Raw genomic sequence first — 24,826 nt, forward strand, 5'->3', positions numbered from 1 at the left:
TAGTCCTGCGTATTTCACATATACTTACATTGTACATACATATGTAAATTCCTAACGCTATAGTTAGGAATAATGCGATAGTCATATGTACATATTTATGTGCTTTCAAGCCATATAATTTACTACATACATATGTACATATGTGAAACGTCCTAACGTCCCAAGAGCTAAATACAAATACAAAATACCGAAACTCCTGGCAGATGTAATGAACAACGTAATAAAACGGATGGAATGAATCTATCTTTTAAACATTTATTAGAAATTAAAACATCTGGTCAAAATAATAATACCGTCTAAGTGCTTCGATTTTTGTTGTACGTATACATATACTTATTCATATACATATACGTACATGCATATATTTATACGTCATTACTTTCAAAGATCATAGTCAATGTACCAACAGAGCAGCCTGCAACATGTTGCACAACGGGAAAAACGAGCATAAACGTTGTCAGCTGCAGAAAGGGCCGCGGCTTTACTTTTATACATGGTACTCCAGCGTTTTTTGTATTCAAAATTGCAGATGCCACAGATTTTCGTCCTTTGGGGTGTCGAAAGAGGCGTGGAAGTCTCTGAGATTTAGGCACTCATCGGGACTGACGGACAGACAGACATATCTATGTACATATGTATGTATATCGACTCGGCTATTGATGCTGATAAAAAATATACATATGTATGTACATACTTCGTGGAATCGGAAACTCTTCCTTCTAGGCGTAACACACACCGACATTCATCACAAAACTAATATAGCCCTAAACTCTGCGAGTACCAGGTATAACAAACTTTCTTTCAACTGGTGGTGGTTGGTTTTACAGCAACATTTCGACCCTGCCTGTGTTTGGATACCACGAAAGACTTCAATGCCGAACGAGTTGTGTGTTGTGTTCGAACTTGCGTTGAGGGTGGACTCTCCTCCGGTCCTCGTCGTGTGCTTTATTCTTCCGAGATTCCTTCGTGCTTGATACGGTTGTGGTTGATTACATACATACATACATATATACATACTTTTTACAAATCCAGTTCTCGTTTTGTTGTGTATGTCTATAACTAAGTGTGTAATGTATGAATATAACGAGTGCAATATACTTCAAATTATGTTTATGCTGGAGAAATAGCTTATTTCAGTGTCTATATGTATGTACACAAACAAACCAATTTACATTATTTTTACAAATCCATTCATTTATGCATAGTTAAAAATGTACGTCCGAAGCAAGCTGAAAGCATCCAATTAGTGAAACATTTCATTAAAAATAAATACCTACATATGTATGTATGTTCGGTACTATTCAGTTCTTATGCACACATACGTACATATATATGTATTTAAATAATATTAATGTTCATACATATTTAGATAAAAGTGCAGGATTTTTGTTACACTGGATGTAAACAATTGTTTGTATGTATTTTATTGTATTTGTATTTGTATTGTACAATGTATGTATGTATTTTCATGCATGTATAATCAGCAGGGTCTAATATATTGTGCATATACATACATACATATGTAACTATAAAACACATTGCGCTTATTTTAATAATTTTTGGATCATCAATTATGTATACACATACATATGTAAATACTTCTGCACATTCAAATGTACATATGTACATATTTACCCTGTTCGTATATGTGTACGCACATGCGTTTCAGCCTATTGCTGTTGTAAACGAAAAAATTTGTATTTTCCTTTTAATTGATGATTTGTAACTAAATAAATTTGCATACGTTTATATGAAATTCAATATTTATATATGTTTGTCATCTACATATATAACGAAAATAATTCACTTTTCTCTGCATATGAGATATATGCATGTACATAAATACTACAAAATTAAGAAAAATCTGTCTGCTTATGTATATACATACATATATGCATACATATGTATGTAAATGGCGGGTGGACATAAACAAACATCAATAAAACGCACATTGCCGTCTTCATTCATCAAAAGAAAGATTTATATCGGTATGTAATGTACTTACATATATGTATATTATATACATATATATCTATATATATATATATATATATATATAAAGAAAATATCCAAATATTTATTTCCATATTTATATGTCTGTAAATGCATGTAAATTTGCATTCATATACTAGTACGTATGTACATACATACATATGTATGTACAGTGGCTCATAGCTTAAATGAACCAGAGCACGTTTTTACTCTCAAAAGTGCTATATGTAACTTCTAAACCAACTAAAAATCAAATGTACATTCTATTTTTAGTGGTAGGTTAGGTGGTTTAGAAGTTATAACACTTTTAAGTGTGAAAAGTGTTCTGGTTCATTTAAGCTATGAGCCACTGTACATATGTAAATTTATATTCGTATATGTCTATTCCTTTATATATCCTTTTTTTACATACATATGTAAAAATAAAGCGTTTTGTTTTGGTTTTGTGTGTCTGAATGTACACATCTACATATATATGTACATACATACATACATATTTCTTGTTTGTAACCAGGAGCAATTATATTTAAGGTGGTCTGATATGTTGCAGGGTCATTATTTAGTTTCGGAAAACCGCAGAATACTTACAAATTAAACAGTTCGCGTAGATGTACATATGTACATACATATGTATGTAACATCCAGGATGTGTGATATCACACAGAATCTAGCTCGTTTTCCAAAATTGCCACTACCCCCAATTGGCAATAATCTGAAAAAAAAACACAATTTTGAAGATACGAGAATGACAAAAACAGATAATCATAAAAATCTCTCTCACACACACTCTTCCTCGTGTAGTTCCGACCCTCTGGAGAAGTGATCGAGATATAATAGCCGATTGGTAATTTGTTGGAGTAAAGAGCGAGACTGACAGCCCAGCTACAGTGCCGTTTGTTTCTTATCGAAACGGAACATCGCAGAATAGGCGTTTACAATGGCAACCGTAGGTTACAGCGTTATTAGAACTGCTGATTTGTCTTTAAATAAAGGAAAGAAACCAAAGTTTAGAAAAAAAACAAAATGAATTAAAAAAAAAAAACAACAAGAAAATGCACATAAAGGACTCCATTATCTTATCTGCGGTGGAGCAACATAAAGAACCGGTTTTAATATTCATGGATTTGACAGAATGTCTGCAACAACATTGTCTGTCCAATCACTGGACAAACTGCAACGTCCTCGAAGCGTATGGAATCTTATACAGCTCATTATTTTTTTTCATTTAGAATCATGGCGGCTGGGGCAGGATATAATTGGTTTTAAGGATTTTTGGCGTCGTACAAGAATATAGATAAGGAATGATATTGCGATAGGTTATGGGTGAATTGTGCTATTTGATATGTTAGGGTACTCAGGTATTAATTTATTTATGTATTAATTAACAAATTATCTGTTAATGATGGTACTTAGTTACTAAAGGCGGAAAAAGATAAGTTAAAAGTTAGCTCAATTTAAATGATTATAAATATTGCATGCAATTAGTTTAAGAGACAGTTCAGGGGATAGGGTTTGACAGAGGGAGTTATAATTATGGCATAAAACCCTAAAAGGTTCATGATCAGCATAGTTAGACCTACATATGGGTAGACGGATAGGCCTAAAAGTACGGGTAGGTCTAGATGGAACGGCCAAGTCAATCTGACCCAAGAGAGTTTGGGAGTCAACAGTCCCAAGAAGGAGCTTGTGCACGAACATTACGCCATTGCATATTCTGCGATGGTGCAACGACGGCAGGTCAATAAGATTTAGCCTAGACCGGTAGGGTGGCAAGATTCTACCTGAGTCCCAGTTAAAGTTCCGAAGGGCAAAAATTAAAAATTGCTTTTGCACGGATTCAATAACAGCCTGCTGTTCTTTATACTGCGGGCTCCACACACAAGAACAATACTCCAATATAGGACGTACTAACGAGATGTACAGTTGTTTCGTAACGTACGGGTCGTCAAACTCCTTGGACCAACGCTTGATGAACGTTAAAACACCCTTAGCTTTATTAACAGTTGCAGCAATATGGGTGTTAAAACACATCTTATGATCAAAAAGGACTCCGAGGTCATTTGAACTCGAAATTCGTTCAAGGACATGATTTCCTAGAACATATGGGACAAAATGAGGAGCGCGACGGTAAAATGTCATAAGTTTGCATTTGGAAAGGTTCAGAAAAAGAAGATTAGTTGAACACCACAATAGTAGTTCACTTAGATCAAGTTGAAGGCGTGTGTGCAAATACCAATCAGAGTAAGAAAGACAGATTTTGACATCATCAGCATACATTAGTGTAGTAGAGTATGTTATAACTTGAGGAAGGTCATTCACAAATAAAATAAACAGAAGCGGGCCCAGATGACTTCCCTGTGGCACACCTGAAGTAACATTAACAGTATTTGACAACACGTTAGAAAACAAAACACGTTGAGTACGGTTAGAGAGATAGGACAAAATACAATCTAGAAGATTCGTTGGGAACCCTAATAAAGAGAGCTTGTTAATAAGCAGAGCATGGTTCACAGAATCGAATGCCTTGCTGAAGTCCGTAAAAACTACATCCGTCTGCAAACCAATTTGAAAACCACGGTGGATTAGGTTAGAAAACTCAAGAAGGTTAGTCGATGTTGAACGATGTCTGAAAAAACCGTGTTGTGACGGAGATATCAAGCTGCAACAAAGATGTTGCAGTTGCCGGGTGACCAGGAACTCAAGAAGCTTCGGGATGGCGGAAAGCTTTGCGATACCACGATAGTTTTCAATGTTTGATCTTGAACCTTTTTTGTGAAGCGGAATGATATAGGACTCATTCCAAATTACTGGGAGACAAGACTGTTGCAAGGAGAGGTTGAAGAGAAAGGTCAAGGGTTTGCAAAGGGACTGGGCACAGTGTTTTAAGATGCAACTTGGTACCTTATCTGGACCCGCAGAAAACGATATGTCCATAGATGACAAACCTTCCAGAACAATGCTTTCCTCGAAAAAGGGCAGAAAAATGCTGTTAGCTTGAGGTAGCTGGTACGGATACGGAGTGGATGCGTTGTAAATATGAGAGGAGTACGTTGTTTGGAAAAAGTTAGCGAATAAATTTGCAATACCAACAGCAGAAGCTTCTGTTTTGTTCTGGTAATGAAGGGACGGAGGAAAAACGTTTGACTTGCGCTTAGAGTTAACGAACGAATAGAATTTTTTAGGATCACTACGAAAGTTACTACTACATTGTGAAAGGTAATGATTATAACACTGACTATTGACGGCAAGGAACAGAGAGCGAGCGGAGGAGTATAGAGCTAAGGCCAACGTGGAGCCCGACTTCTGGTACTTTTTATAGAGCCGGGATTTATTATTTTTTAAGTATGACAAATACTTGGAGAACCAGGGAGGCTTGGACGATACAGGTACAGTGATATCTGGAACAAATGTATTAAGGGCGGAGTAAATAGAACTATAAAAAGAGTTAACAGTTGCATCTATGTTCGGTAATGAATAAAGAAACGACCAATCAACACGCGAGAGATGTAGATCTAAATCGATAAAGTTTGTTTTGCGAAAACACTTTATGTGACAAGGAGCCATGGAACTGTCAGCACCTCCAGATTGTGTACACTCCAGTGATATCAACAAAGTTGGATGGTAAGGATCTTCAGGGAGAGATATTGGGCTTGCTCTAGATACCGTAGCAAGAGAACCATCGTTAACAAAAACGAGGTCAAGAAGTCTGTCCCTAATGTTTTTAACGGCATTAATTTGGACAAGGGAAATATCCGTTAGCCCATTGATAAAGTCATTATGGCAATTGGGAAACAACAGGTTAGCGTCATCACAAGGCAGCCAAGAAAGAAATGGGAGGTTAAAGTCCCCAATGACAATAATTCGATCATTGCACCCTAATGCAGAAACAACAGTATTAATTGCTGAGAGGTGGTGTAAGTAAAGCTCAGCATCAGACCTGGGAGGAATGTAAGAGCAGGTTAAATAAAAAAATGCGGAGCCGACACGAACTTTGACTGCAACAAATTCAATTCCATGAATGTTATTGAATGGGAATAACTCAGATGAGAAAACAGATTTAACTGCAATCAGAACCCCACCTGCAAAAGATGGGCGGTCCATTCTATAAATAGTGTAACTATCAATGAAAATTTCATGATCATTGACAGAGGAGTTAAGCCAGGTTTCGGTAAACGCGATGGCATCGAAATCAAAGGACGCGCTATTAGTATGAATTTGACGCAATTTTCCCAGCAAACTGCGAACGTTCTGATAGTGCATGGAAAAATAGTACATCAGTTTTTTGGAGCATGTTCGGTAATTCTTGGATTCGAGTTCGAATCTTTGAGAAGGAACTCATGCACAATTGTATGCTCACGCTATATTGACGGTACTAGAGAACTGGATAGTAAAGAATCAGGGAGAAGAATTTTAAAGGATGATATGTTGCGCTTATGTTTAAATGTAAATTTAGTCACAACTATATCTGCAGGCGAAGTGTTAAGTTTAGAGGAAAGATGTTGTTTAACATCCTCCGTTGTAGCCTCAGGAATAAGACGAGAAACAAATATTGCTTTCCGAGGGACCACTGCTCTAAGTTGAAGTCCCGAGCGAGATAGAGATGGTGGAGCCACTCCTAAAAGAGATCTCGGTCCAAGGGCAGAGGAATTGGCAGCAATGGCTGTAGCAGGAATTGGAGTAGGAATTGGAGCAGGAATCGGAGCAGGAATTGGCAAGACGTCGTCAGCAACCAGCACACCCGCACTAGGAGCACTCACCGCGTCAGAAGTGACGGCCACAGAAACTGCAGGGATGGGATTGATGCTGTTGGGAAGTTGGGTGCTCGAAGGAAGCACATTGCTCGGTGTAAAGAACACCGGAGCCACCGTTGGCGGATTTACAGACAACGGCGTGGCATGACTACACGGAAATGCTTCCGATGGATGAAGGTGGAAGGCAGGCGTACCAATCGGATTAGGTTGCAAGAGATTGGTATCATTATGCGGAATTTTCCGTCTAGGCGATTCGCTCAAGAGTTTGAGCCCAAGAAACTGTGATTCAAGGGCAAGAAAATTCTCGTTGAGAGCCACAAATTGTTTCCGGACATCCAGAAACCCAGTTCGAGTCTGTCTCATAAATGTGCGCATTTCGGCCTCAATCTCCCGAAAAGCCAGACATGACCAAGACAGGCCCATGCGTTTCGAGATCAGATCATTCAGCCGGCCAAAATTTCCACCACCAGCACATTTTATGTGGGCAAAATTGTCGCACAGCCAGCAGCTAAGAAATGAATCACCAATGATTACACCACCGAATTCACATTTCTTTGCACTACAAACGATTGCCATTAGTGACAGCAGTAGAATCACTGTGCACGAATAATAAAAGAACGGAGTGAGATCGCAGGTAAAGTAGGAGAGCAGACAGCAGAGCGAGCCAGACAATCAGCTGCAGCGGCAATAATTCAAAGCAGATGATCCAACGAAGTGCAGAAAACGAGCAGTAAACTCACCAAAGCAGAGACACAAAAGAAAAGTCCACAGAGAGGGAGAGTATAGGCAGTCCAGAGAGAGTGAGAGCAACAATGCGAGCAGCCCTCTTATGCTCACGAGAGATTGTGGGCGATGCAAACGCTGATGCGCGAGAACAGTGCACACCGAAGAAGCGATAACGAAAAGCAGACTGGGCAAAAAACAACAACAAATTGCCTGCACGAGTCCGATGCGTTACGTTGCAATATTGAATTTATATTAAACACTTGTTTACAAACAAAACACTGGTGGTTAACACAAAGTAGAATCAAATTAAAGAGATGCTATAATATATCAAAACAAAGTCCCAACAATGTTGTATGATATTTAGGCAAAGGGCGGAGAATGCGGGAGCAAGAAAAAAAACACAACCGGCTTAAGCAGGAGCGAATGAAGGTAATGAAGGTAATTGGGGATTGCCTCATAGATTTATTTATTTATTTATTTAATAACTGCTAGCTAGGGATTACCCTAATAACAAAAAGTTTTAAATATTTTAAATTTCAAGATGATGGTAAATATGAAATTGTATAAATTTAAGGAATATTTCAGAGTGTAATTTGATTGTAGTTTGTACTTCATATGCGTAAACAAATAGGCCGGAAAGTACGGGTAGATCTGGAAAGACCCTCAGCGTGTGGATATGGCTAAGGGTAACAAAGTACCTTCTGAATTTCTTGGTAATTTCTTTGTAGCTGATTTTTTGAAGTTGTATTTTTAATGCAAACTGTCCTAAAATCCTTAATACATCATCCAAGAGAAAGAAAACTGTTTCATTTGCCAAGGGACTGTGGACTCACAGAAACGTGAGATTAATTTATTCCCGGTACTCAGACATTATATATGTGATTTTATTATTTATATAGCTATTAATATTCGCAAAAGGAAAATTTAATTTTTAAGCCAAACAAAATTTTTTTAAATCGATTTTTTTTTCTTTTAAATTATTTTTTCCTTCTGTTTTGTTTTCTATTCTCACACATACATCTACATCAGCCGTTTTGACTCGCTAGAGAGCTCACACTACACGACGCACAGTTTGCGTCAGACAGACAGACAAAGCGCGTGGAAGGCTTTGCCACTTGTTCATTCTGGCTATAATAATCTGATCTGATCTAATGTAGATTCTCCAATGTGCTAGATATGGTAATTGTCTATGATTCTGCGTTTTTGGTTTTCTCGTATCTCCAAAATTGTGGATGCCACAGATTTTCGTCCTTTGTGGGGGCGGAATTGTGCGGGCGAAGTTTGGAAATATACTTGTAAAACTGACATATCACGGAACTCTGGATACAAAATTTCGTTGCTCTAGCTCTTATAGTCTTTGAGCACTAGGCGCTGATAGGGACGGATAGACGGACGGACGGACAGACAGACAGGGCTCAATCGACTCGGCTATAGATGCTGATCAAGAATATATATAGTTTATGGGGTCGGAAACGCTTCCTTCTGGACGTTACACACATCCACTTTCACTACAAATTTAATATATAGGCGTCAAACAAAACGGACGGACAGACAGACATGGCCATGTATTAGGTCGGCTTTTGATGCTGATAAAAAAAAAAACGCTTACCCATTTCTCATTTTGAGGATCGGGTATAAAAATCATAATTTTGCATTTAAAAACTTAGTATTTCCTAAATTCTAAAGTGACGCTAAAACGTTTTGAGGGTCAGTTAATAGGTGGGTTCATTACGTTTCCAGAGTTGCAAACTCCTTTAAAGCTAGATTGTTGTACTCAAGTTATACAGTGGATTAATATAACTTATAAATACCATATAGCTACGTATGCAGTCCGTCTATCCTCTTTCCACCCAATGAAAAATATATCTGCTCTAGCTCTTATTCAAGGGCTGTTCAATAAGTTTGTGACTTTTTTAATCAAACACAGGTTTTTGGATAAAAAATCGTTTTATTTTTCAACATAGTCTCTTCTTAACTCTACTTTGTGCTACGTTTCTCCAATTCGTATCCCTTTCAAAAAATAGGATTTCTCGTAGTCCTCACAATAGGCATTTTTTTGAATAGGGCGGACCTGAAATATCAAGCATTCAACTTAAAAATTGATAATTGTTTCGGTATATTTTTTCAATATGGTACATTAATTAGGCGTCGTTGAAGGTATCGTTTGTAAAACTCTATGGATAAACGAGATTAGAAAAACTTTTAAATAAAAACTAAACAAAAATAAAATGAACATTAAACATTTGTAAAGCCCCAAATATATAAAAAAAACGAAGGGGAACGTTGTGAGTTGCTGCGGACACCGCAACTCTACAGTTATACCCGATACTAAGTCAGTATGGCTCTCCTCCGGCAGACGGCGCTAATATTAAACGACACGACAAAGAGTGCGTGCGAGAGAGACAAAAAATAAGTCTGAGCGTGACGTCGGGCGCTGTGTAGCCACTGAAAATTGTTTTTTTTTCTATTCGGCTATAAAAATTATCCGATCTGATCCAAATTCAGTAACTGGATAGATATGGTCATTCTCTATGATTCTGCGTTTTTAGTTTTCTCGAATCTGCAATATTGTGGATGCAACAGATTCTCGTCCTTTGTGTGGGCGGAAGGGGGTAGGGCGAAATTCTGAGATATACGTTTTATAGTGAGATCTAACAGAAGTGCGGATACCAAAGATGGATACTCTAGCCTTAATTGTCTCTGAGATTTGTGGTTGCCCCAGATTTTCGTCCTTTGCGGGGGCGGAAGGGGGTGCGGCGAAATTGTGACACAAAACGGTCAAGGTCCGATATCACAGGAGTGTGGATACCAAATTTGGTTGCTCTAGCTCTTATGGGTTCTGGGAGCCTTGAACTCATATTTTGCAATTGGCAAAACCGACCATGAAACCTGTGTGTTAGAGTGAGACAGAGCGAGAAAGAATGAAATTGTTTTCGTGATTCTGGCTATAATAATTATACGATTGGTTCAGATTTTGCACTCTAGAAGATATAGTCATTTTCTACGATTCTGCGTTTTTAGTTTTCTCGTATCGTCGAAATTGTAATGCCACAGATTTTCGCCCTTTGTGGGGGCGGAAGTGGGCGGGGCAAAGTTTTGAAATATTCTTGTAGCAGTGACATATCACAGAAGTCTGGATCCAAAACATCGTTGCTCTAGCTCTTATAGTCTTTGAGCACTAGGCGCTGAAGGGGACGGACAGACGGACGGACGGACAGACAGACATGGCTCAATCGACTCGGCTATTGATGCTGATCAAGAATATATATACTTTATGGGGTCGGAAACGATTCCATCTGGACGTTACACACATCCACTTTCACTACAAATTTAATATATAGGCGTCAAACAAAACGGACGGACAGACAGACATGGCCATGTATTAGGTCGGCTTTTGATGCTGATAAAAAAAAAACGCTTACCCATTTCTCATTTTGAGGATCGGGTATAAAAATCATAATTTTGCATTTAAAAACTTAGTATTTCCTAAATTCTCAAGTGACGCTAAAACGTTTTGAGGGTCAGTTAATAGGTGGGTTCATTACGTTTCCAGAGTTGCAAACTCCTTTAAAGCTAGATTGTTGTACTCAAGTTATACAGTGGATTAATATAACTTATAAATACCATATAGCTACGTATGCAGTCCGTCTATCCTCTTTCCAGCCAATGAAAAATATATCTGCTCTAGCTCTTATTCAAGGGCTGTTCAATAAGTTTGTGACTTTTTTAATCAAACACAGGTTTTTGGATAAAAAATCGTTTTATTTTTCAACATAGTCTCTTCTTAACTCTACTTTGTGCTACGTTTCTCCAATTCGTATCCCTTTCAAAAAATAGGATTTCTCGTAGTCCTCACAATAGGCATTTTTTTGAATAGGGCGGACCTGAAATATCAAGCTTTCAACTTAAAAATTGATAATTGTTTCGGTATATTTTTTCAATATGGTACATTAATTAGGCGTCGTTGAAGGTATCGTTTGTAAAACTCTATGGATAAACGAGATTAGAAAAACTTTTAAATAAAAACTAAACAAAAATAAAATGAACATTAACCATTTGTAAAGCCCCAAATATATAAAAAAAACGAAGGGGAACGTTGTGAGTTGCTGCGGACACCGCAACTCTACAGTTATACCCGATACGAAGTCAGTATGGCTCTCCTCCGGCAGACGGCGCTAATATTAAACGACACGACAAAGAGTGCGTGCGAGAGAGACAAAAAATAAGTCTGAGCGTGACGTCGGGCGCTGTGTAGCCACTGAAAATTGTTTTTTTTCTATTCGGCTATAAAAATTATCTGATCTGATTTAAATTCAGCAAACTGATAGATATGGTCGTTATCTATGATTCTGCGTTTTTAGTTTCCTCGAATCTGCAATATTGTGGATGCAACAGATTTTCGTCCTTTGTGGGGCGGAAGGGGGTGGGGCGAAATTTTGACACAAAACGGTCAAGGTCCGATATCACAGGAGTGTGGATACCAAATTTGGTTGCTCTAGCTCTTATGGGTTTTGAGATCCTTGAACTCATATTTTGCAATTGGCAAAACCGACCATGAAACCTGTGTGTTAGAGAGAGACAGAGCGAGAAAGAATGAAATTGTTTTCTTGATTCTGGCTATAATAATTATACGATCTGGCTCAGATTTTGCACTCTAGAAGATATAGTCATCTTCTACGATTCTGCGTTTTTAGTTTTCTCGTATCGTCGAAATTGTGGATGCCACAGATTTTCGCCCTTTGTGGGGGCGGAAGTGGGCGGGGCAAAGTTTTGAAATATTCTTGTAGCAGTGACATATCACAAAAGTCTGGATCCAAAACATCGTTGCTCTAGCTCTTATAGTCTTTGAGCACTAGGCGCTGAAGGGACAGACGGACAGACGGACGGACGGACAGACGGACAGACAGACATGGCTCAATCGACTCGGCTATTGATGCTGATCAAGTATATATATACTTTATGGGGTCGGAAACAATTCCATCTGGACGTTACACACATCCATTTTCACCACAAATCTAATATACCCCAATACTCATTTTGAGTATCGGGTATAATTAGGTTTGGCTCACAGCGGAAAAAGAAAGCTCAATTTTGTTGCCTAGTGCTATCAAATGGTCAAATACAAACTATTTGACTTCTTCAACATGTGACAGAATACAACTGAAAGATTCCTGTTGAAAGCAGTGTTGTGGACAATCTATTAGAAAATATAAATTTATAAAAATAAATATCGTTGAAAAAATATCATAGAATTTTAGTTTTGATTTTTTTTAAAGTTATTTTTGTATTTCTTAATTAATTAAATAATTAATGGATAAAATTATGTTTTAAGACTTGAACAAATTATGAAATATTATTCAGAATCATATTATGGTTCCTACATTAGGATCCGAAAAGAAACAGAACACTGCACTGCAAGTCGATCGATTAAATGAAAGCAACTTAAAACTATTTTTTTTTTTAATCTGAAAGTTGTTTGAATTGTTTTGTTTCTATAAAATAATCCTCCATCTCCTGTTAAGTGGGGGGAATAACTAATAAGCTTATTATTTCTGAAGAATAACTGCTTGCCGATTTATTTTGTGATCTCACATATCTAATGGATGAAATATATGGATCTGAAGAGGCTGCCAACATGTTGAAAAGGTCTTGGTTTTGCTTAATTCGTGATGTCTTGCACGTATTCTTATTTCTGTATTTTTTGTAATCTTTTTTTCTCGTTTCCTGGGCTGCCTCTGACATCTCTCCAATTGGTAGACTCTGATGTTAAATTAAAATTTGACCATGTGCCAGAATTTTATGAAGCGTGGTAGTTAGCTTCTTTTCAGGATATTTTTCCAGTAGTAGCTCTGTAGTCTTCGCATATTCACCAAAATTGAGGGTACTTATTTTTTCTTTGCAGTTTAAAATATTTAAAATGACACCCAAGTTTTTGATAATGTAAATATTCACCCCAGTTATCTCTGCAGTAATTTCGTTTTTCTCAAAAAATGAGTTTGTGTTTCCAAATCCTTGTTTGGGGCAGTCCACCTTCAGTGATAGTTTGTCTAAGAATTTTTCTGGAATTATTTTTTCCTAGGCTTTTGTATTTCCTTGGCTGGCGTGCTGTTGTCAAAAGATTCTCCCTCTCGCGGAAGTGAACATGCAAGTTTTAAATAATAAATAGTCTAATTCTTGCATGCAAAACCTGATCAAAAAAACAGGTCAAGGTAGAAATACTAGCCTGCATATTCATTCATAATCAACAACATAATTGAGGTGGCGCGAAATGGAAAATTATTCGAATATTGAGTGTACCTGAGCATATGGATTCATTAGTACCTAACCTTTGAGCAGTTTTTCAACTTTGACTGCACTTTACAACGATTTTTTTTGTACTATTTTACTTATTGAACTGTTCTCTGAACTTACTCTGAAATTACTTATTTTTAATCGAGTCAGGACATATATTTACAACTATTAATAAATTAAATTACTTTCTAACGCTATTAATCGTATCATATGTATTGCAGCTCAAAATGTCACTCATCAAATGCACGTAGCCCACAAACAAATGAAATTGATTTCAAATGTATATTTTGGATAGATTACATGTAAAAAAAATCAACGAGGAATAATTTAACGCAAAATTAACAAACTGGGGCTCCTTCGTTCAAGTTGAGCTTTACAATAACTTTAATCAAAAGACACAAAGATATAAGTTGGATTATTATGTGGTACCGATACCAACTTATCACATCAAACATTTAACTCTACAATAAGAAATTAAAAGTTTAATCGTCAAGCACAAAACAATTTACCCCTATTTAAAAATGAATGTTTTTAAAAGGAAGCATTGCCCATTGTGGATTGTATATTTAATTTGTGTTTTTCTGATGGCGTCACGGACTAATGCCGCGGCTGGATCGCAAGGTGTGCCAACATGGATGTAAGTACTTTTGCTTGTATATATTTTATTAGTTATTTAAATACTCTCCAACCCTATCGTTGAAATTTGTAAAATGCTGCGCTTTTAAAGGTATCAATTAGTAGAGTTTTTGACACAAAAATCGTTAAATAGATCAAACATAATATACGTACATACTATTTCCCAAATGTATTTTTACGTCAAGTCATATTTATAATTGTTATTTTAAGTTAAACCTTTATGCAGTTTATAGTAGAATTTGTATTAAAGAAATTAAAATGAATGTAAATTAAAACCATATCTGGGATGTTTTTAAAATTTGAAAACATTTTTAATAAACTTACATATAATATAATACATTGTTGATTAACTTAGTTGATAAGCTCTTCAATGTGACAAAGAGAAAGTGATGCTCAACGAAATGCCTCTCATATTTAAATGGAGACTCACATGGAATGCTGTTACTCAAAACAAGCTGCCACACAACGATTTAGTTTCTAATCTGAACTTTACTTAAACGGTACCGGCAGCCCCGTAGCGTATAATAAATTGAAAGAGCTCGTGTTATACATGTTCTAATTTAAAAGCGCTTCAATACCGCTCATATAGTAGACACTACTTAAACTGATAAGAGTTTATATACATGCACATGCCCCGATAACACAAAAAAAATAATAACAACTAGAAGCATCTTACTACAAATCAACACTACGTTCAATCAGCTCTATAAATAGTGCTTGTTCACTTATCAAGGAGTTTTTGTTCATAGATTATAGACGCTAAAATGGCAACAAACTACAAGAGTCTAATACGTTTGCTAGTAGTCACAAGCTGTGTGGCAACAGCCTATGCAGTATCCAGTACATGGGGAAATATTTCAAACTCCGCTCAACTTTTACATGCTGAAAACGTGGCAAACGCATCATCCCCGGGACGATATGTTAACCATGAGATTAAATATCCGAAAAACGTAAGCATCATCGTGACATATACATATATATGTATACATAAATACATATGAATGTATATATGTATGTATATATATGTACTAATATATATTCTGTCCGATTTCCTGTTTTTGTGTGTGTTGTCAACTTCCAGCACTGGCGGAAACATACTGGAAAATAGCTTACACATATTAGTGTCTTAAAAAGTATATAATTCCAACCTTTTTTTGAGCAAAAACTTGCAAAAATATTTTAATAATTCAGATAAAAAATAACATGAGTATATTTCGAAGCAGCAAAACGTTTTCTTGATTACGAGTCTTAGGTTTTGATCTAAAATATTCACATGCTCGCCAGTGCATCGGAAACTTAAATCTTTCATTTATATCTTTATCCAGTGTTTCCGAGGTAGACATTTTTTCCTTGAAGCCCCCACATTGAAATCTACATATATGAAATCTTCTATATGAGAAAGCTAGTTAACATACAAATTCAAGCACGAACTATAATAGGCCTTGTGTAAAAATGTATACAACTTGTTCGCGCTTCTTTCCCACAATATATATATCTCGGTTTCCACACACTACAGGGCATTGGTAACGGGAGAATCATTACGGGAATACGGGCGTTCGACCAGGTGACGAATAACACGGGTGGCCATGCTACAATTTACTCTGGAGGTCCCGGCTTCAACTTTGTACACATCAAGCTTCAATCTCAGTACAACTATGGCCTTATATTTCGAGTTGAAATTTACGGAAAATAAAACTAGTATCCAAATTGATTATAGCCCATAAGTAAATAAATAACAAAATGCGTAAAATAAAATAGTAAGGAATCTTGAAAAAAAAAGTCTTTTGCTTCTTTTATTATGACCCATTAAAATAAGGATTCTCTTTGCGCAAGAATCACAGTACAATACAACTACACTGAGTCATTTTACAGATAGTCATTTCATAATTTTCCTTTTTTTATTGACTTTAATGTAATATGTACATACTATATAAGAACATTTCTGCCAATTGTCATATAATTTAATTATATATAATATTTTTTTTCTTGATTATTTTTATAATTATGTTTATAATATAAGAGAGATAAAATCTCTTATACTTTTACATTTAATAGACAGCAAAAAAATCACTCAATAAATAAATATTAAATATTCCCAGTTTGGCGTTTTGGCAACTTAAGCTAAAAGATCACTTCTATTTTTGGTAGCGTAGAGTTAGGTCATATTTAGGGTTTTATCTTAGAATCCGTACTTTTGATTGTTGTTTTGCTGAATACTTAATTAATTACTTACATAATTACTATGCAAATAGGAATACATCTTTTTAAAATTTTAATTTTTTATTATTAATTTGTTACATTTTGTCGTATGAACGTAACGTTACTCCTGAAGGGAAATCCTAAAATATGAAAGTGAATTCTTTAGCGTTTGTGAAAATGTTCTTCAGAAACAACCTTTTTTGTGAGGTATTTCTCAATTCGAAGTCTTGAAGATATATAATATATAATGATATAGTGAATATAATGATCAGATTTTTTAATATTTTTCGCTGAATGGTTTGGTCATTGGTAAGTAACAATATAACAATAACAATCTACGTAAAATCGTTGCAAAATTGCGCAACATAGTTCTTCTAAGTACAACCAATCGAGTATACGAGTATATGTACATAATAATACTTCTGTACATATGTACATGCATGTAGGTAGAAATTATAATGTTAAAGTTGTTACAGTTTGCAAAATTGCGCAACATAGTTCTTCTAAGTACAACCAATCGAGTATACGAGTATATGTACATAATAATACTTCTGTACATATGTACATGCATGTAGGTAGAAATTATAATGTTAAAGTTGTTACAGTTTATTGCTGGCAAAGTATTCCACCTAACATTTATAAGTCCTTCTTAAATGTATTCTTAATAATATCAGCATATTTTTTATGTTTTTTATTTTTTATTAGAACAATAAACTATGTGTACACTTAAATACACTTAAAATGTGTAAGAACATCGCGGAAAAATAACTATTCGTGAGATATTTTACCATGGAGTTTATCATTCGATCATGCTCCATATATTTCCACTTGAGATTTAATTCCGGATCCTCTTGAAGAAGTAAATTTGATTGTCACTGTCGTGTCACCTACACCGCCAGAAGTGATCTCAGCAGTTGCACCGCGCATGCGTTTTAGATCCGTTATGTGTATATAACTTATAGTTTTGGCGGTGCCCGCCTGGGTCAGCGTATATGTTTTTGTTGTGGTTTGCAGCAGCATCTTTGTTTTAGTTATGACCTCGCGTGCAATTAGGGTATCAGTTGTTAATTTAGTACCCCACGTATAATCGTTACCTTCGCTACTACTGCCGCCTAGACCGTTGATCAAACAGACATAGGAGCCTAGTAGCAACAAGAACACACTGCTGAAGTACATTTTAACAGAAGTGAGTTCCGGTGGTGTTTTGAAGATGGAAGAATGAATACTGATGCGAATGACAAGACAGCCTTTCGTTTTTATAGGGCCGGCGTGATTAAAAAATTGTTATTCGATGATGACCTACTTCGATAATAAAATTGTGTCTCCAACACCTGCAGCATATCTCAAAAGTCCATAAATTCTAGCTTTCCACACTTTGTGGAAACTCTTGTAACGGCTCTTTGCTGTTATCGGTTTAACATAAAAAAACAAAACATTTTATTGCTGCGTATCTCATTTATTATGGAGAAAGTAAAGTGGAATACTATACATCATAATAGTTGGTGTGGTGTTAAATTTTAAATTTGTTACACTTTATCGGCCCCATATTTCAACAACATCGTTAATGCCATAGCCACGCACTGAATTAAATAAAATTGTAGCACCCTTCGAACCAGGGCCACCGCTTATAAGCTCGGCAGTGGCTCCATTATTTTTCTTTTTGTCAGTGATTTGAATGGCAGTAATAGTTAACGCGTCTAGGTTGTCCTGCAATTAAACAAAAACACTTGATTGTTTAGAGATATTGCTTAACTTAATAGGTATTTAACCTACCGACTGTTTAAAAACATATTTCTTAGTTTGTACCAGACCAACAAAAAATGCTTTCTTGACTGTATCTTTGGCTAGCTTGTAGTCATTGGCCCCAATTTCGCCCCAGAGGTAGTTGTTAGTGGCACACACCGGTTCGTGGAAAGCGACGAATAAGATGAATGCTACTGTCACTACAAAAGCTACGGAACTTTGCCTCATTTTGAGAATTTCGCTGAATCTGCAAAACTTTTCAAACTGCAACGCAACAAATCTTACACGAACCTTTTATTTATAGCGCTATACTCTATACTCTGAACTAGTTTGATAGTACAATCATATACTCGACTTGCGAATGCGATCTCCGATATTCAGACTGGAGTATATCCACTAATCTGATTTCTTTATAATTTTGGGAATGCAACAGAAAAACTGTCTATAGGAATTACAGTTATTTTTCTGACAAAAAAAAAAAATTTAACAGGGATCTCTTAAATTTCTTAATTCCCTTTTCAAATTCAATTAGGGATCTTAAATATCAAAACGGTCCTAAAGCCCTCTGGCTTTGGCTCCAAATTTGGTTAGATCTTGCTGTTAAAAGTGTATATATATGTACATATGTCAAAAACGATTCATTCTGCCCTTTTCACACACACGTAACATAAGCCACAATACGAGTTACGGGGTATAAATATAATGCTACATTTTACCTAAATTGTATTATTCAGGGTTCAAATTAATTAAGAAACTTTATCTTATCGAAAATAGAGACAAAAATATTAATTGCTACAGCAAAACATGGCAAGCTTTAATAGAAAAATGAAAAGTAAAAAAAAAAAAACAAAGCTCGCTGCTTAGAATTTTGTATACCCTTGAAGTCTGATGACCATTTAACGTTATTTTATCTACTAAAATAAATTCAAGTTATTCTTAATGTTCATTAAAATAGTAGTGGCGCAACTTTCAAAACCCTTTTTGATACATTTCTAGACTACCAAATTAAAGAAGTCATACTTCTTTAAAAAGCCTGAAATTAAGTATTCCACCTCTTTGTCTTTAACGACCGTAATACCCGTAAAAGCTGCTGTTCATTGAAATAACAGCGCTGGGTGTAGTTATTTAAAAAATCAAAATTGTAAAATATCACCATCAATATATGTAATTATTAAATATTTTGATGAAAACAATTTTTGGACACGGCACCATCTACTTTTCCTTTTGGAGCGAAAAATTAATCATTGCTTTGTCCAGAAGAAGAGACCTAAGAGTTAGACGAAAAAATAAAGGCAAAAGTAAGAAGTCGAAATCTTGTGAGGGTATATCATATGAATATATCAAACTGTAAATCCATCTACCAAAGCCGAGTTTTGGAAAGTGGTTTAAAAAGTATTGACTCAAATACTAATCAAGAGTCGGCAGGACCTTATGCTAGGCCGTTGCAGTGAAAAAAATGTATTGAAAAGTAAGAAAGCGTATAAAATGTAAGTATCTTAGATTATCTTAGAAGATTGGGTTCATGAGTCACACACATAATTAAAATTAATAATTATACTAATAATTATATGAAATGCATCTCGTAAAATAATAATAAAAAAAAAGTGTTCTGGATTTACGAAAAATTCATTTCTGTGTATGAAAACGATGATCCTTAGATCATCCCTCTGTGAACCGGATTCTCTTAGCAAGATGAGTTGCTATGATGTCAACCATGTTACTGCGTATGTTCACTGTCATGACGAAAGTGGCCAGTTACTTTAAGCATAGTTTTTCATTAATTGACCATTTCGCCTCTATCAGGGCCTATACGGTTCCGTTTTTACGTTTTTATGTTTCTAAAAACAGGACAATATTTTTTTCATACTTTTTCCGAAATTCTTGAATTTAATGGTACGCAATTTATTTTGAGCTCGATAGCTTAAAGGTAAATGAGAGAGTTTTCCGAAACAGTATATTTAAATAAATAGATATACCTATATACTTACATATACTTTAAACCAACTAGTAAACGTTGGAAAAAGTAATATCCTTAAATTTTCACAAAAAGGGAATTCCTCTAAATGTTTGCTATCTGCAATTGCTCTGTCCAGTAAATTTTCTTCCATTTCTCTTTATGCTCTTTCTTGTTTTTGCATGGTTTCTTGCTGTTTTTGAGCTATGTGGGTTTTTATCTATTTGTGTACAAAAATGTACAATTTTTGATTTTTGAACAGTGTTATTTCCAAACCGTGTAAAAAAAGACCGTGTAAAAACAGGTTTAGGTGTACCGGCAAACTAACTTTCAACAAGGGGTTAAAGATTCCGTTGGAGATTCGAGTAATTGGGTTGACTTATCGGAGTGCTGCGCGCTTTGCATTGATGACCGAATCGGACAATCTTATTTATATATATGTATATATATGTATATATATGTATATATATGTATATATATGTATATATATGTATATATATGTATATATATGTATATATATGTATATATATGTATATATATATAATTGTATATTTTTTCAATTTCAATTAGGGATCTTAAATATCAAAACGGTCCTAAAGCCCTCTGGCTTTGGCTCCAAATTTGGTTAGATCTTGCTGTTAAAAGTGTATATATATGTACATATGTCAAAAACGATTCATTCTGCCCTTTTCACACACACGTAACATAAGCCACAATACGAGTTACGGGGTATAAATATAATGCTACATTTTACCTAAATTGTATTATTCAGGGTTCAAATTAATTAAGAAACTTTATCTTATCGAAAATAGAGACAAAAATATTAATTGCTACAGCAAAACATGGCAAGCTTTAATAGAAAAATGAAAAGTAAAAAAAAAAAACAAAGCTCGCTGCTTAGAATTTTGTATACCCTTGAAGTCTGATGACCATTTAACGTTATTTTATCTACTAAAATAAATTCAAGTTATTCTTAATGTTCATTAAAATAGTAGTGGCGCAACTTTCAAAACCCTTTTTGATACATTTCTAGACTACCAAATTAAAGAAGTCATACTTCTTTAAAAAGCCTGAAATTAAGTATTCCACCTCTTTGTCTTTAACGACCGTAATACCCGTAAAAGCTGCTGTTCATTGAAATAACAGCGCTGGGTGTAGTTATTTAAAAAATCAAAATTGTAAAATATCACCATCAATATATGTAATTATTAAATATTTTGATGAAAACAATTTTTGGACACGGCACCATCTACTTTTCCTTTTGGAGCGAAAAATTATTTTTTTTAACATATTAGATCTCAATGAATGTTGTTTCTATCCAATAAATGACGCGTTGTTTTTCTTTGTAGGTGTCTTGGACTAAGATCGCCATTTATTGAATTTGGAAGTCAAGAGGAACAGCTGGCGAATACAAGTATTCCTCTTAATATCACTAAAGATGAACAAGCATATATGCATCAAGAGGGTCTGCGTAAACTTGGAACTTTTATAAAACCTGTAGATTTGCGAGACTCTCAGACTGGTTTTGTAAAAGCAGATCTCACTAAAAGACTGACAAATGATCCGCCAAGATCTCGCCGGATTCATCCGATACAGGAAGAAATGGATCAAAAACAAATTGTACTTCTTGATGATGATACTGATGAAAATGGTCTGCCCGCTAGCTTAACTGATGAGGATCGCAAGTTTATAGTGCCAATGGCACTAAAGAATGCATCACCTGATCCTGGGTGGCTTGATTCTGCCTCTTCCCATCCACCAGTTGTAAAATCGACATTCGTAGCCGCTTCCAATACACAACGTCGAGCCACGCAAATAGCACATAGCAGTACATCGACGAAACTAGAAGTGGACCCTACTTCCAATATAGACGATTTGAAGAAGCACATACTGTTCTTGCACAATATGACTAAAACCAATACAAACTTTGAGTCAAAGTTTGTTAAATTCCCAAGCTTGCAAAAAGACAAAGCTAAGCAGTCTGCTGGTTCACCAACGAACGTGAAACGTCCGCCTAGACCGGTTTTCCAATATGCAGCGCCGATAGCGCCGCCCACACGCAAAGTTCCGCACGGCGCACATACTCCAGGTCAACAGCCGTTTGGCGGTTACTACCATAACGATGAAGATATAAATACGTTGTCGTCTTTTCTTAAACCAGTTGCGGATACCAATGATTCTGCTCAAAGCGATGGGAACAGAAAGTTGGATAATATTCCCATAGTGCCTCAAGTACACTTGTTGAATGAGGATGAGTCAACGACCCGGTCAACCACTGAAGAGACAGTGCCCACCATAGTAAGTCCAGGAAATTTGGAACCGGCACGCACAACGAAGCGCCCGGCTTGTCTTCGTAATCCAGAATCACCAAAATGTATACGTCAGCGGCGACGAGAAGAGCAACAGCGCCAACGGGAACGAGATGAGTGGTTTCGAGGTCAATCAGAATACATACAACCTCGGTTTCAGCCTATCATACAAACGATCAATAATACTAGGCGTTTCGCTGTCTCTATTGAGATACCAGATTCCTTTAAAGCACATTCCGCCTTGACTTCACCATCCGATGAAGCAGAGGATGAAAGGCTGTATCGTATGAAGCGCTCGCAACCAAGCGGTCAGAAAGCCATGAAAGAAATCACTGAAGGCTCAGCTGAAAAGAAATTTGATAAACTGGCTCGTGATACTGATTATTTCGACCGAGATATTGTGATGACATCGGCAGATATCGCAAGTGGAAGCGATTTCCTGATCGCCAAGATGAACGGCTTGGTATCACCTAAAGAACAGTACAATGATACAACTTCAAGACTAAATGCCTACTCAGAAAAAATAGACCTAAATCCTAATAGCTGTTATAAAATCAATGGCTTAAGCTACGGCCAGAAAAAACAATGTGTAAAGCATACTAGTGTTATGCCAGCGATTAGTCGTGGTGCCCGTGCAGCTATTCAAGTAAGTATGTAACAAAAGTGGTAACATACTAATGTATGTAACTATTATTGCTGCATATTAAAGTATGTAGTACATGTGCATATATTGAACATAATATGGGCTAAGATAAAAAATCTAAATATACACCCAGAGACAAAAAAAACCATATATATAAACTTTGAAAAAAGGGAGTCAAAATTTAATTTAAATAAAAAAACGACTATACAACCATCACTCAATTTTAACAGTAATTTTCGAGCGAACAAGAAAAAAGTCAAATTGAATTCAAAGTTTTTTGTTTTTTAATAGTAATTAATTAATCTTTTTCGGTATCAATCTTGACCATGGGAAAAAACTTTATTTATATTCAGGATTGGCTTGAAAATTATGTTGAGATAGTATCAGAGGTGCCGCAATGTTTTGCAAATTATATTTCGGCTCGAACTATTTAACGTCGCTCAGTGGAGGTAGTTTAAGTGGCAAGGTAAAACATATCAAAATTTAAAAACATGTTGGGGTGATTCCTAATTGTTACGCCCTATATCCTCGGATAAGTATGTATTTTTTAAATTATCTGCTGGTTCATATTTTTGTCCGCATATCTCTACATATTTATAATAGAAGTCAAGGAAAAAATTCAATGGAGATTTCATGCTCATTTCAATTCTCCATTTGCCAGACTATCAACTAATTATCATTTTAGTTCAATCGTAAACCAAACCAGCAGATACAAAAATTACTTCGGACTTGTTCTGCGACAAATTTTTCATATCACTATAAGATTTTAATACAAACTTTGCGAGTTCCGTAAAAACATACGGGTGTATAAACACACACACACACGCACGATATTTCTGAAATATAACAAAAAATCTGATCTCAAATATATTTATTACCGATATTTGTATTTAAATTTTAAGAAGTTTTCATCTCCTATTTTAAACCGTTTCTTTGTTTTTATTTATCAGGAGTGCCAATTTCAATTTAAAAGTCGTCGCTGGAACTGCAGTACAACTAACGATGAAACCGTTTTTGGTCCCATGACAAGTTTAGGTGAGTATTTTAAATAAAATTTAATTCTATACTATATTCTTAGCTATGTTCCAGAACTAGTAGTCAATCAACACAAAATAATTGCGATCAACATTAATAAAACCTTCGAATAAACATTGAATGAATTTTGATTGAAGAATGCTCCATTCAAGAATGCATCCAACAATCGTTTGAATAAGAAATGGTTGCATCGGGTTTTTAACTAGTCCAAAGCAAATTTCGGTTCGAATTTAGTTCTTGTTTCTGAAAAATGCAGTCTTTTACCCGCAAAGAGCGCCATTAAAAAGTCGATTTAACTCTTGGAAGAATATTTTATTTAGAATATTTATAGTAGTTAGTTATGGTTAGTAAAGGATAGTATAGTATAGCATATATAGCCGTCCGGTCCATCCATCCTTCAACCTCTTCAAATGTTTTGCACTCCGATTAATGCGTTTAACAGTTGCCAAACTTGCATTTACACCGCATTCTTCACTAATGTTGGCTGCTGAACGCTTGGAATTTGAAGCAGGTCTAATGATAAGTTGTCTGTCTTCTGGTGTTGTCG

General features: G+C 35.7%; 4 protein-coding genes across 6 annotated transcripts in view; 2 read left to right on the forward strand and 2 right to left on the reverse strand.

Annotated features, from left to right (window-relative positions):
• The first annotated feature begins 654 nt into the window (after positions 1-654).
• The window catches only part of LOC6603244 (protein Wnt-5), an 89,127-nt gene continuing 64,955 nt past the window's right edge, over positions 655-24,826 (forward strand). For 2 of the 3 annotated variants that reach the window (XM_026985579.1, XM_026985581.1), the window contains exons 1-4: positions 655-1,146; positions 13,982-14,397; positions 21,642-23,247; positions 24,195-24,279. In XM_026985579.1, the coding sequence (XP_026841380.1) occupies positions 14,282-14,397; positions 21,642-23,247; positions 24,195-24,279 (1,807 nt within the window). In that variant the 5' untranslated portion in view covers positions 655-1,146; positions 13,982-14,281. The remainder of the gene's footprint in view (positions 1,147-13,981; positions 14,398-21,641; positions 23,248-24,194; positions 24,280-24,826) is intronic. The other variant, XM_026985580.1, reaches the window with a different exon arrangement.
• LOC6603249 (probable salivary secreted peptide) lies at positions 14,927-16,238 on the forward strand. The gene is made up of 2 exons (XM_002028190.2): positions 14,927-15,346; positions 15,913-16,238. The coding sequence occupies exons 1-2, from the start codon at positions 15,161-15,163 to the stop codon at positions 16,087-16,089; spliced, it is 363 nt and encodes a 120-aa protein (XP_002028226.1). The 5' UTR covers positions 14,927-15,160; the 3' UTR covers positions 16,090-16,238.
• On the reverse strand, positions 17,340-17,792 carry LOC6603250. Its single transcript, XM_002028191.2, has one exon. It carries the CDS (start codon positions 17,769-17,771, stop codon positions 17,403-17,405), a length of 369 nt encoding a protein of 122 aa, XP_002028227.1. The 5' UTR covers positions 17,772-17,792; the 3' UTR covers positions 17,340-17,402.
• LOC6603243 lies at positions 18,031-18,573 on the reverse strand. Its single transcript, XM_002028193.2, has 2 exons — positions 18,369-18,573; positions 18,031-18,302 (listed from the first exon to the last, which is right to left on the reverse strand). The coding sequence occupies exons 1-2, from the start codon at positions 18,564-18,566 to the stop codon at positions 18,129-18,131; spliced, it is 372 nt and encodes a 123-aa protein (XP_002028229.1). The 5' UTR covers positions 18,567-18,573; the 3' UTR covers positions 18,031-18,128.

This window comes from Drosophila persimilis, unplaced genomic scaffold (genome assembly GCF_003286085.1).
Source record: "Drosophila persimilis strain 14011-0111.01,24,50 unplaced genomic scaffold, DperRS2 tig00000002-arrow-pilon, whole genome shotgun sequence".
Classification (NCBI taxonomy): domain Eukaryota; kingdom Metazoa; phylum Arthropoda; class Insecta; order Diptera; family Drosophilidae; genus Drosophila; species Drosophila persimilis.